We start from the raw sequence: 14,113 nt of genomic DNA, 5'->3' as shown, positions 1-14,113 counted from the left end.
CAAAAAAGTTAAAGATAGTATCAGGCTTGAAGAAAAAGCATATAATTACACAACGACAGGTGACATCTCAAGATTGGACAGAATGTACAAAACAGCAAAGAATGACAATAAGAGAAAAATTAAAAGTATGAGAGAAAATCTAAGTAGAAATATAAAAAACAGTGGTAGTTTCTATTACAAAAACAAAGTTGCCATAAAAGCTCAGCAGGTCTGGCAGTATCTGTGAAGAAAAACTCGAGTTAACGTTTTGGGTCCGGGTAACGTTAATTCTGACTTTTTCTTCACAGGTGCTGCTGGACCTGCTGAGCTTTTACAGCAACTTTGTTTTTGTTCCTGATTTACAGCATCTGCAGTTCTTTTGGTTTTTATTTAAGAGTTTCTATTAACTTTTCTTCAGAAAAAAATAACAAAAAGTGGGCATTAATTGTATAGAAAGTGAGCCTGGGCAATTTAGCACTGGAAAATCAAGATGTCTGATGAATTGAACAAGTATTTTGCATCAGTCTTTATAGGGTAGAATTAACATCTCAAAAATAGCTCTAACTCAGGAAACAGAAGGGAGGGAAGAAGGAACTCCAGAAAACTATCATCACCCAGAGAAGTGAATACTGAGCACATTGTTATACTGCAATTTGACAAGACCAGTGGTCCAGGTGGATTATATCCTATATCTTTAAAAGAAGGGACTTGAGATGCATTGGTTCTAATTTTCCAAAATCTCCTAGATTTGAGGAAGATTTCATTAGAAAGTGGGAATAAGACAGGAAATTACAGGCAAGTTAGTTTCTGTCATGATTGAAGCTATTATTTAAAAAAAAAACTTAGCGTTTTGCGAAAACTTCAAAAGTAATCATGTGGAGTCAACACGGTTTTGTGAAAAGAAAATCCTGTTAAATCCATTTATTGGCATTCTTTAAAAGAAGTAACATGTGCTGTGGATAAAAAGAAACCGATAGAGGTACTGGACTTCAGTTTCCAGAAGGCATTTGGCAAGGTGCCACAACAAATGTTATTGCAGAAAATTAAAACCATGGTGTGAGGATGTGACATTTTGGCATGCATAGAAGATTGGCTGATTAACAGGTAGGCAGAAACCGATCTTGTTCTGATTGGAAAGATGACAATTGGTGGTCTGCCACAAGGAACAATGCTGGGCCACAACAATTTTATATTCTATAAATGAATTCGATTAAGGACTGACGGAATCGGTGCTAAAATTGCTGATGATACAAAGGTAGATGAGAAGGTGAGTTGAATTTTCCCATTGGTTTGTGGGACATTGATGTTGCTGACTAGGCCTTGTGGACATGAGGTTACAAAGACAGGTTAAATGGGTGGACAGAGATCAAGCAAATGGAGTATTATAGGCAAGTATGAAATCATCCATTTGGGCAAGAAGAATTAAAAGACCATATTAACTGAATGATTAGAGATTGTCAGGTTATGGAAAGAGCAGCAGAGGACTCCCAGTTATCACTTAACTGACATCATTACATTGTTTCCTTGAGATTTGCTTTTGTGTGCATTGGTTGTCAAATTTATTTGCAGTCCAACAGTGTTTGCCATTCAGACCCACAGCAATAGTACTGTGGTTCTGGCATCACATGTAGACTAGACTGGTAAGAATGGCAGTTTTCTGGTTTCCTGACGGTCATCCAAAGAATCTTAATTCCAGATGTTTATTGAATTCAAATTTCACCATCTACCACAAGCATATTTCAAACCCAGGTACCCAGAATATTGCCAGGCTTTCTGGATTAATGGTCCAGTGATAATACCATTTAGTCTGTCGCCTCCCCATTTGGTCCTGTATCTCAAGGACTTTTCTTAATTTGTGCAGGAGACATGATGCGTTATATTCAAGAAAGTAAGAAGCGAGCAGCTGAAATGATTCGTGCAGAGGTATTGAAGGAACGTCAACAAACCGCACGGAAAATGCGGAAATATTACTTGACTTGTCTCCACCAACTCCTAGTAGACGGTGGGAACAATGATGGGTAAAAACTTTTTTTGTTGCAGCTTCTAAAAGAGCACTATTTACTGTGGTCACCATTGTATTAATGACATAATTAAGTTGTAAAATGAACATTTGGGACAATGAGGAATACTTTCTGAAAGAAAAAATGTCCCTTTTGATGCATATGCTCATAACTCTGTCAGAAATCAAAGATCAAATAGTATTCCAGTGCATAAGATCAAAGCTTTGGGTGGCAGAATTTTATCTTTTTTAAAATCTGACATCCTTATTTATTTTTTGGTGTATATATGAAACCAGAGCCCTGTAATAGAGTATCTTTCTTTTTCGAGAGGACAAAGACCAACCGATGCAGACTTCTGAGATAACAAGATGTAGAGCTGGATGAACACAGCAGGCCAAGCAGCAGCATAGGAGCAGGAGAGCTGACATTTCAGAGTCTAGGCCCGAAAGGTCAGCTCTCCTGCTCCTGTGATGCAACTTGGCCTGCTGTGTTCATCCAGCTCTACACCTTGTTATCTCAGGAACTGCAGATGCTGGAGAATCTACTACCTCTGAAACAATGCAGACTTCCTACTGATTTTTAACTACGGATCAATATATACCAGGGAAATGTACATTTTAAAGTAATGAGACAGAGGTCAGTGATTGTGGAGAACAATAACCTGAAAGTGCTAACATATTTGAGTGTACTATAATTATTTCAGTTCTTTGCATTTGGTCAAGCTGTAATTTTAATTTAATTTGCCTTTTCTCTCCCTGTGTTTTTAACTTGCACTTCTGAGGGCAGCAAAATACATGGGGCCATTTTTCCACAGGGCAGTTCTCTGTACCTTTTTAGGAGCTTTTGTGCTCCTGAGATGCTGCTTGGCTTGCTGTGTTCATCCAGCTTCACACTTTGTTATCTTGGATTCTCCAGCATCTGCAGTTCCCATTATCTCAGTTCTCTGTACCTCATAGGTGACTTTTCAACTTAGAGACTGACATTGCTGAACTTGACCTTGTTCACTTGTGCAATTGTTTAAAGAGTACACACATACTTTTCTAGATTGTACTACTTTAATCCAATTTAATTGGTCTATTTCAAAATAAATTCTTAGAGTTTTTTAGAGTAGTTTAGTTTAGGCAAAATGGATACTTGTTATAAAACAGGAGTATTTATTGGCATTGAACTAATGCTTTAGGATTCTAATACATATAACACAAAAAGGTTTATTGATCCCTACACTCCTCATCAATAGCAAACTTGCTTTGAAAAGCCCAGACACTGAGGCAGATGGTTGTGATCATTTGGATGTTATTGGTTTAAGAACTATGTTAATTATACTGGCAATAGAGATTTATTTAAAATGGTTACTTTTTCAGTGCTGAAAAGAGGATCATGAATGCTGCTAGCAAGTTGGCTGCAATGGCCAAAGCTTTAGAAACTCCTCTTCCAAATCGAAAGCGTGACAAAGCTGAAACCCTGACAGGTTAGTATGATATTTTGGAATATGTATATTCAGATTTTGGGTTTTTTGTTCCTAGTTTAAGATTGTGTTTTTGTTGATTTGTGTTTAATGTTTTGATTTTATTTGAGAACATAATATTTTAAAAGTCAGCTGTATTCGAGAGGTAAAAATGTTTGTTAAACTTCAGTGGTATAGCATGTTTGTCCTTTGTGTGCTTGGAAGTAGTAAGATTTCTACCACAGATGTTGGCACACACCTCTACCTTTCGAAGTCCCTCCAAAATTAGAGTTGACCTGTACACAGAGTAGGAAAGTGAATTGTGGGTGTGGGTGGTTGCCATTTTGAAATGTCATTGGCTTCTGATGCAAAGAATGAATGTACATGAAAAAATCAAGCAAATGACACAAACATTTGACTGTTTTAAGATAACACGAAGTAAAATATGCATTTGTGGATTGAAAAATTAAAGGCTGACTAGTAGTGCCAGTGTGACATGTCATGGCTGAAAAGAGGGAATGGGAAGTGTTGGTCTATGTGAAAAAGCAAGATGTTGGGACTGGATAAATTGAATTGACTTGTTTTTCAGATCAACATGTATGCTGCAATACTTTCTCATCAGAGAGAGAAAGTTAAGCTGCCCTAAGCCCTACCTACTTGTACTAACAGTCAGCTCAAACTGCACTTTCAGGGACCAAGAAGAAAACTGATAACTTTTCAATGTTAGAAAACAATATTCAACAGCTTGGTCTAAAAAGATCGATGTAAATGGGCAGAGGCCTGAACCATACTTACCCACCACCCTCCTCCGCTTGATTGAGCTTGTCCTCGCCCTCAACAACTTCTTTTAACTCCTCTCATTTTTCTCCGGTCAAAGGAGTGACCATGGGTACCCACATGGACCCCAGTTATGCCTGTCTCTTCATTGGGTACGTGGAACATTCCTTATTTTAGTTCTATTCCGGCCCTCACCCACAACTTTCTCCAATATAACAATCATATCATTTGTGCTGTTCTCCCCTCTTGTCCGGAATCAGACAAGTTCTTCGATTTCACTTCCAAATTCCATCCTGCCTTCACTTTCACCTGGTCTATCTTTGACTCCTCCTTTTCTCTTCTCTTTTTTGAAATCTCTGTTTCCATTTCTGGGGATAGACTGGCCACTAATGTCCACTATAAACCTACCAATGGCACGGTGGCTCAGTGGTTAGCACTGCTTCCTCACAGCACCAGGGACCCAGGTTTGACTGTCTGTGTGGAGTTTGCACATTCTCCCCGTGTCTGTGTGGGTTTTCTCTGGGTGCTCTGGTTTCCTCCTACAGTCCAAAGATGTGCAGGCTAGATGGATTGGCCATGCTAAATTGCCTTGTGTTCAGGGATGTGTAGACTATGTGGGATCCTCTGAGGGTCAGTGTGGACTTGTTGGCCAAAGGACCTGTTTCCACACTCTAGGGATTCTATGCTTCTAAGATGACTCTGTGACTCTCGCAGCTACCTGGACTATATATCCTTGCACCTTCCTTCCTGTAAACACCCCATCCCATGCTCTCAGTTCCTCCGTCTCTGTCGCATATGCGCAGATGAGGCCAACTTTGACAAGGGAGCCTCCGAAATGTCTGCCTCGTTCCTCAACCAGGGAATCCCCAGCACCATTGTTGACATATGTCTCAACCAGGTCCAACCCATCTTCCACACTTCTGCCCTCGCCCCTTCTCTTCCACCCTGCAACAGTGATAGAGTTCCCCTTGTCCTTACCTCCCATCCCACCAGCATCCATATCCAGAAGATCATCATGTCATTTCTATTCCCCTCCCTTCCTTTTCTGCCTTCCACAGAGACCATTCCCTCTGGGACACTCTGGTCTGCTCTTCCTTCACTCCCAACACCCTTTCACAGCCCCATGGTATCTTCACCTGCAACCAGCAAAGGTGTAACACCTGCCCATTTACGTCCCTACATTCCCAGTATCCAAGGGCCCAAACATACCTTCCAGGTGAAGCAATACTTCATCTGCACTTCCCAGATCTAGTCTACTACGTTCACTGCTCACAATGTGGGGAAACGAAGCATGGACAAGGTGACCACTTTGCAGAACGTCTACATCCTGCTTGCAAACAAAAAACCTTGAGCTTCCAGTTGCCTGCCACTTTAACATACCACACTGTTCCCTGGCCAACATCTCTGTCTCGGGCTTGCTGCAGTGTTCAAGCAAAGCTCAGCGCAAGCTCAAAGAACGACACCTCATTTTCTGCTTGTGGACCCTACAGCCCTCCAGACTCCATATTGAGTTCAATAATTTTAGGGCCTACACTCTCCCATGACTTAGCTCCCCTATTCCACATACCAGGCTTTATTATCACAGCCTGCCTTTGCACACTATCCATTGTTAGCTACTGACAGTGCCCATTAACAGCTATTCACCCTCCTAGCCAGATTGTTATCAACTCCTTTGCCCAATTGCTCTTGTCTCTTTGGGCTCTATCCTTTATCCTGTCATTTACTCCCTATCCCATCCCCCTCCCTATTTTCTGCATACAAACCAACGTTTTTCCTAGCTGGTATCAATTTTGAGGAAGGGTCACCAGACCCAAAACATTAACTCTGATTTTTTTCCTTCACAGATGCTGCCAGACCTGCTGAGCTTTTCCAGCAATTTCTGTTCATGTTCTTGGCGAATGACTGATGCCTGTTTTGTGCTAGAAATTAAGTATCAATACTGATTCATCATATTTTTGTTGAACTTTTGGCTCATTTCCATCATTTATAGAAGCTTTATCCCATTAACTTTGAAGGAAGGCATGTGTTTTTGTTTACATATCCCACTGGTTAGTACTTTTTATGATTTGTTTAATCTGCTCTTTAATTAGGTGCCGAAGACAGTTGGCTCTGATTTTTTAAGTCTGCATAAGAATGTGGCAATATTAAAACAAAAATAAAGAACTGTTGTTAGAAAGTTGACAATTTGATATTTATATTTCAGGCACTTAGCTTTCTGTTCTAACTTCACTTGCTTCTACTGTAGCTGATAAAATTTGTTCTTTGTTCTGTCAGTTGATCTGTCATTTTGCATGGATGAGTCTTTGTGTACATGTTTTGCTTGCTTCCATTCCAAAGCCTGTCCAAATATGAAAAGTTCAAAACAAACTCCAGTGATTTCTGAGAACGATCAAGAGACCAGTGGATCAACCCATGTGCGGGCAAATCATGTTGAGAAACCATCTTCCAATGAAGACCAGGTCCAGAAATTCAAAAAGCACACAACAGGCACAGTATTTATGCCACGTAATTTGAACAATAATTTATATGGTGCAACTGCAGAGAATGGCATTTCAGATGAAGAATTACCTACAAGTTATAAACAAGTTAACATTCACAAAATTAAAGAAACATCTGATATTTTACAAAAAGACACTGCTTTGTTTTATGAAACAAAAGATGGTCATCAGTTGAATGATGCGATGTCAAAATCTGAGTTTCTCAAAACTGCAAATCTTGCACATTTTCAGAACTTAGCCAAGTACCCTTCCCAAATGTGCAACAGCAAAGCCCCGACATTGAATTCTATTGATAGTCATAAGGACAGAACATCTCTGCAAATGGCGTGCAATCAGGATTGTGTCTTGCCTGCAAAAGCTTATATACATAATTCAGAAGTATATGTCTGTTCCAAACCTATGACCAGGGCACCAAATAATGCACAAACTCCTGAAAGAGATGGTGATTTTGTTACCCATCTTGAAGCCATCAGGCCTTGTCAAATGGACACTTTTAATTTTAGGCAAGCTGGAGGAAAAGTATGCCATGTAGAAGATTGTAGCACGCCTATAATGTGCAACGAGTCTAGTGGCACCTCCAAGCCACGGTCAGCTACAAATGGTGCTCCACAAATGTCACCTTCCATTTCCTCTGTAACTTCTGAAATTAGCTCTCTTTCTGATGGAGAACATGCTTGCTTTTCAAGTAAAACAATTCCATTTGTGTCAAGAATAGACGCCAAACAAATGGAAAATGTTGCAGAAAGCACTATTTCTGCTATTAACCGGGATCCATTGAGGACAAAGACAAAGCCTCCTAAATGTATTGAGTGCACTGAGCTTGAACAGGAACTAGCACTGAATGGCTGGACAGCAAAGATGAACAAACTTTCCCATCAGAAGTATCCATCACATTTGATCTCTAATACAGACATTATTCAGCAGGACAGTGGATTTGACAGTCCATTTTTTCATTAGTCAATAAGTGCAATGTTACAAACAAATCCTTCATTTTTCAGATACCTTTAAATGTCACTGAACTAATTATATGAGCTGTTTTCATTTATCTGTCACTGGTATTAAGGATTCATGATTTTTGCATAAATTATGCCTGATGTAAAAGGTTTGTAATTTAAAAAGTTGCACATATATTTATGTTTCTGAAAACTATTTTTGTACCTCAGACTGATTTGTTTTCCTGTTTGGTCTGTATGTTTAGATGTTTTTTGCAGATAAAATTTTTATTTTGATACAATGCTAATAAAATGTTCTTGGACTTTTTTCTTAAGAATAGATTTGGTTCAGAAGTAGTTTAAATCCTTGAAGCAATGTGTTGGGCCAAGATCTTTCAGATGGTGAACGTGCCTATCCCACTGCCCTAAGTATTTGTAGGGAATGCATTCCTATTGATGCTGGCTGCTGCATAGCCATTTAATATTTTAGGCATTTAATAAATGCTATTTCCAACCCTCACTCGTGTGGAATGTGAGACCCTGCCTCAGGAAAGCCACCAGCTGATTTGCTTAGAACATAGAACAGTACAGTACAGCACAGAACAGGCCCTTTAGCCCACAATGTTGTGCTGACCATTGATCCTCTGATCCTCCTGTCTGCACCCTCAAATTTCTGTGACTATATGCATGTCCAGCAGTCTCTTAAATGACCCCAATGACTTTGCTTCCACAACTGCTGCTGACAACGCATTCCATGCTCTCTCAACTCTGTGTAAAGAACCCGCCTCTGACATCCCCTCTATACTTTCCTCCAACCAGCTTAAAACTATGACCCCTCGTGCTAGCCATTTCTGCCCTGGGAAATAGTCTCTGGCTATCAACTCTATCTATGCCTCTCATTATCTTGTATACCTCAATTAGGTCCCCTCTCCTCCTCCTTTTCTCCAATGAAAAGAGACCGAGCTCAGTCAACCTCTCTTCATAAGATAAGCCCTCCAGTCCAGGCAGCATCCTGGTAAACCTCCTCTGAACCCTCTCCAAAGCATCCACATCTTTCCTATAATAGGGCGACCAGAACTGGACGCAGTATTCCAAGTTTCCAAGCTTAGCTGGGAACTCAGTACCAGTAATTCAATGACCAGTTCCCCAAATCCTATGGCCTGGGATCTGGAACCACTTAAGTGGAGTGATCGCACGGAAAGTCAAGTCACAAGGATTGGGAGATCTTTAAGCCTGTATGGAGGGAATACCCACTGTGCTTTGAAGACCTGTGGGGAAGGCAACCTTATCGCAATGTACAAGATTGTTGGAGGGGCTTGAAGGGATAAGTATTAAGAGGTTAAGAACATAGAACAGTACAGGCACTTTAGTCCTCGATGTTGTGCTAATCTATTATCCTATTCTAAGATCAAGCTACCCTACGTTTTACTATCATCCATGTGCCTATCCAAGAGTCGCTTAAAATGTCCATTTATGTATCTAACTCCCCTACCTCCATTGGCAGTGCATTCCATGCATCCACCACTCTCTGTAAAGAACCTTCGAACCTACCTCTGACATCTCCCTGTACCTTCCTCCAATCACCTTAAAATTATGCTCCCCTCGTAATAGTCATTTCCACTCTGGGAAAAAGTCTTTGGCTATCCACTCTATCTGTGTCTCTCATCATCTTGCACACCTCTATCAAGTTACCTCTCATCCTTCTTCACTCCAGTGAGAAACACCCTAGCTCCCTTAACCTTTCCTCATAAGCCCTGGCAGCATCCTGGAAAATCTCCTCTGCACCCACTATAAAGCTTTCACATCCTATAATGAGGCGACCAGAACTGAACATAATATTCCAAGTGTGATCTAATCAGGGTTTTGTAGAGCTGCAGCATAACCTCATCGCTGTTAAATTCCATTCCCCTGCTAATGAAAGCCAAAACACCGTACACCACCTTAACAACCCTATGAACTTGGGTAGCAACTTTGAGGGATCTATGGATGTGGACCCCAAGATTCCCCTGTTCTTCCACATTGCCAAGAATCCTGTAATTAACCCTGTATTCTGCATTGAATTCGACGTTCCAAAATGAATCACTTCACACTTTTGTGTTGTCCATGTGGGAGAGTTTAGGACCAGAGGCATAATCTCTGAGTAAGGGATTGCCTGTTTACGACAGATGAAAAGGAATTTCTTGTTTGAGAGTAATGAATCTGTTGAATTCATTAAAGCAGAGAGCTGTAGAGGTAGGCTTAAGTATATTTGAGAAACTGATTCTTAACCAGTCGTGGAATTAAGGCTTCATGGGACAATGGAAAGAAAGTGGAGTTGAGGATTTTCTACTGAGCTGTGATCTCATTGAATGGTGGAGTAGATTCTGTGGGCTGAATGGTCTGCTTCTGCTCCTACAAATTAGTCCTGTGGTACATTGAGCAGCAGTGTTACACCTCCCTTTTCTATCAAATCTTGAGTAAGGTGACTCACTGGACTTTGTTCTATGTTCCTGGACTCCTGCCAACCTGGAAATTTACGTCTGGTGGGAAGTAAGCGTTTCAAGTAGTCATTGTCCACTTTTTGGGCCTTAACTGGGGCCAGGAAAGGTCAGTCTAATCTTTGCCCATTCCAATGCAGACTAGCAAACAGGTTGGGGCAGGTGGTGGGATGGTCACCTGGGGCATTTTATGGACCCTGTGACCCACAGAGCCATTTCAGGGCAGCATAAAATTCAATCCTTAATATTTCTCAAATTGCATACCAAAGTTGTGGGGTTTTTTTGCCTCTTTAAATTGCTTTGAGGCTTATTTATTCTTCTGATTTGTTTAAATTGTTTTGTCATGTGGATTTTAAATGGCACAAGTACTTGGAGTTTTAAAAATTTGTTTCTGTTATAAAGCTATTCAAGCATGTAATATTGCAACTATTTTAGGTTTACAGATTATGCTTCCAGTTTTTTAGGTGCAAAACTGATTTAAATACTCTTTCCAATATTTTTACTCCCATAAAATCCTTTCAAATCTACTACTCACGGCCAGATTATTTCATTTTGTTAATAGCCCTCCTTTAAGTTATATTTCTATGCTAATTAGGTTAGCTGTTTTGTGGAAGAGTTTTTTTTATGAACCCCTTGAAGGCTGCTAACTTGTAAAAAGGGATGCATTTCCACGCGACTGACAATCGTCAAAGGACGTTAATGTCTGTAAAGTCAAATGTAATATAATCAACATAGAAAAACAGTAGGTGGCTGTATTTGTTGTTTGTTAATGTGAACCCTAACTCTTTCACTGTAAAACTAACTTTCATAACAGAAATATCACAAAACGCCTTTGTGTGACAAACTTGCAGAAATGTAGCAGTACAGGATAACTTTCTCCCGGTTCTTCCATAGTTTTGTTATTTACATACAAAATGATTTGAAACAGTAAAAATTGCAGTAATCCTTTGCACTACTCATCATAGGCAGACGGGCCACTCAAAATGGCAGAATTGGATAATACACCAAGAATGCTGGTAAATCAAGCCAAGCATTGCCCAAAGTATCTGTGCAAAGATACTGAAATAAACAAGCTGCAGATCCAGACAGGCAGGCAGCAGCTGCGCACAGCACCATATAGAACGGACTAAGCCTACTTATTAGGACAGTAGGAAAGATTGATCTGTTTTCTGGAACAAAGGGACACCTCATACTCTTATCTTACCTGACTTAAGTGCCACTGACACTTGGAAATGGAGGACCAAAGACCATCACAGTATCCGCATAGCACTGCCTGATTGGGTCTGATCAGTCAGGGTAATTGATTCCTGATCAATCCATTGATGGAAATCAAAAGTCCTCCCAAAGGAGTGCGAATCTTGCAAGGATAAAAATCACTGCAACAGCACCCTCGGGAGTGTTAACTCAAGACCAACCATCGTTAAGGAGAGACGCCCTGGGGACCACAGGAGAGGAAGACCGGATGACCATCACCACGTGGATTAAGGCCAAGGTCTCGCTTGATGTCTGATTATTCTAACTTAAAGTACAAGATACTGATTTACAATATTAATTTTCAAGTTTATAGTATTGTTAGTTTTTAGCATAAACATTATTATAGTACTAATTGTGTTATAACTAATAAAGATCTTTCCTATTACTATTAAAAGTCATCTCACAGTCCTTTGCTGACTGTACAAGCTAAACACAGTGTGGCGAGTGCGCACTGAAACACCAGAGAGAATTCCCTTCTTTATCACATATGTTTGACATAACTGTTACTTCCTTGTTTTAATCTTGAGTTTTTTTTTGTCATTTCCTGGAGTACTCACACAATTGAACTTTGATTTTCTCAGCTTTCAAAGACCCCTTCAGGTTTCAAATTAAATATTTCTGGTTGGAACTTTCAAACTAAAACCCTTACACTGGGAACCTATTTTCTAACTTTTCTGAACTAACTTGTTTCTCTTTCACACATCTAATTTCACCCTTGACTCTGGCAAACTTAACCTAAAGGTTTTCCAAGTTGTGTGTTTTTCTTCTTAGCAAAAAAAAATGAATCCCTGATCTTGCTAACCGAAAACAAGGAATGTCCTTCCGTGTTTGCTTTGGCCACAAATGAAACTGTTCCAAAGCACCCAACTCCAGCTCCTCACATACAGCATTAGGGAACAGGAGCTGGAGCTGGATGAACTCCGAATCATTCAGGAGGCTGAGGAGGTGATAGAGAGGAGTTATAGGGAGGTGGTCACACCCAAGTTACAGGACAAAGGTAGCTAGGCGACTGTCAGGAAGGGGAAAGGGAATAGGCAAAACAGTGCAGGGATCCCCTGTGGATGTTCCCTTCAATAATAAGTATACCGCTTTGGATACTGTTGGGGGAGTACAACCGACCAGGGGAAAGCCATAGCAGCCAAGTCTCTGGCACTGAGTCTTCCTCTATGGCTTAGAAGGGAAGGGGGGGAAGAATAGGAGAGCAATAGTGATAGGAGATTCAAGGGTTAGGGGAACAGACAGGAGATTCAGTGGCACCGAGCGAGACTCCTGGATGCTATGTTGCCTCCCAGGTGTCAGAAGTCATGGTACACATGGGTACCAATGACATAGATAGAAAACGGGTTGAGGACCTGATAAGTGAATATAGGGAGTTAGGATGGAGGCTGAAAGCCAGGACAAGCAGAGTAGTAATCTCAGGATTACTGCCGGTGCCACAGGCTAGTAAGGCCAGAAACAGAGCGCGAGTGCAGCTGAACATGTGGCTATAGAGCTGGTTTAGGAGGGAGGGCTTGAGGTTTGTGGGGGAAGATGGGACTTGTACAGTAAGGACTGGTTGCATCTGAACTGGAGGGGCACCAATATCCTGGGTGGGAGGTTTGCTTGAGCTCTTCGGGAGGGTTTAAACTAGTTTGCCAGGGGATGGGAACCGGAGCTACATATCAAAGGATGGGGTAGCCGGTGTACAGGCAGATAAAGCAAGCAGAGAATCTGTGAGGAAGGATGAGCGGTTGATAGGGCAAAGTGGTAGTCAGTGCGATGGGTTGAGGTGTGTGTACCTCAATGCAAGAAGTGTCAGGAATAAGGCCGATGAACTTAGTGCATGGATCAGTACTTGGAACTATGATGTTGTGGCCATTACAGAGACTTGGATAACACAAAAGCAGGAATGGCTGGTGGATGTTCCAGGGTATAGATGTTCCAAAAGAAATAGGGAGGGAGGTAAAAGAGGTGGGGGAGTGGCATTGTAAATCAGGGATGGTATCACAACTGGAAAAAGGGAGGTTGTGGAGGTAGATTTGTCCACTCGATCAGTATGGGTGGAAGTCAGAAACAGGAAAGGAGCAGTCACTTTACTGGGAGTTTGCTATAGACCCCAATAGCAACAGAAACACTGAGGAATAGATTGGGAGACAGATTTTGGAAAAGTGCAGAAGTAATAGGGTGGTTGTCATGAGTGACTTCAGCTTCCGTAATATAGACTGGAACCTTCTAAGTGCAGATAGTTTGGATGGAGCAAATTTTGTCAGGTATGTCCAGGAAGGATTTCTGACTCAATATGTAGCTCGGCTGACTAGAGGGGAAGCCAGGTTGGATTTGGTGCTTGGCAATGAACCAGGCCAAGGTCTCTTTGTGGGAGAGCATTTCGGCGATAGTGATCACAACTTACTGACATTCGCTATAATCATGGAGCAGACATTTTGGGAAAGTATTTAATTGGGGAGGGGAAAATACTATGCTATTAAGCAAGAACTACGGAGTACCAATGGGGATCAGACGTTCTCAGGGAAATGCACAACAGAAATGTGGAGGTTGTTTAGGGAGCAGTTGCTACAGATACTGGATAGGTTTGTCCCACTGAGGCAAGGCAAGGAAAGGATGGTACAGTGAAGAAACCTCGGATGACAAGACATGTGGAACATCTAGTCAGGAGGAAGAAGGAAGCTTACTTAGGGTTGAGGAAGCAAGGATTGGACAGCGCTCTAGAGGTCTACAGGGTAGCCAGGGAAGAACTGAAGAATGGACTTAGGAG

General features: G+C 41.1%; 1 protein-coding gene across 2 annotated transcripts in view; it reads left to right on the top strand.

Annotated features, from left to right (window-relative positions):
- The window catches only part of cep152 (centrosomal protein 152), a 69,076-nt gene extending 61,148 nt beyond the window's left edge, over positions 1-7,928 (top strand). For both annotated transcript variants that reach the window (XM_048562824.2, XM_048562825.2), the window contains exons 25-27: positions 1,841-1,997; positions 3,341-3,447; positions 6,538-7,928. In XM_048562824.2, the coding sequence (XP_048418781.1) occupies positions 1,841-1,997; positions 3,341-3,447; positions 6,538-7,655 (1,382 nt within the window). In that variant the 3' untranslated portion in view covers positions 7,656-7,928. The remainder of the gene's footprint in view (positions 1-1,840; positions 1,998-3,340; positions 3,448-6,537) is intronic.
- The last annotated feature ends 6,185 nt before the right edge of the window (positions 7,929-14,113 follow it).

The sequence above is a fragment of the Stegostoma tigrinum genome, chromosome 33 (genome assembly GCF_030684315.1).
Source record: "Stegostoma tigrinum isolate sSteTig4 chromosome 33, sSteTig4.hap1, whole genome shotgun sequence".
NCBI lineage: Eukaryota > Metazoa > Chordata > Chondrichthyes > Orectolobiformes > Stegostomatidae > Stegostoma > Stegostoma tigrinum.
This window is presented reverse-complemented; position numbering and strand designations above follow the sequence as displayed.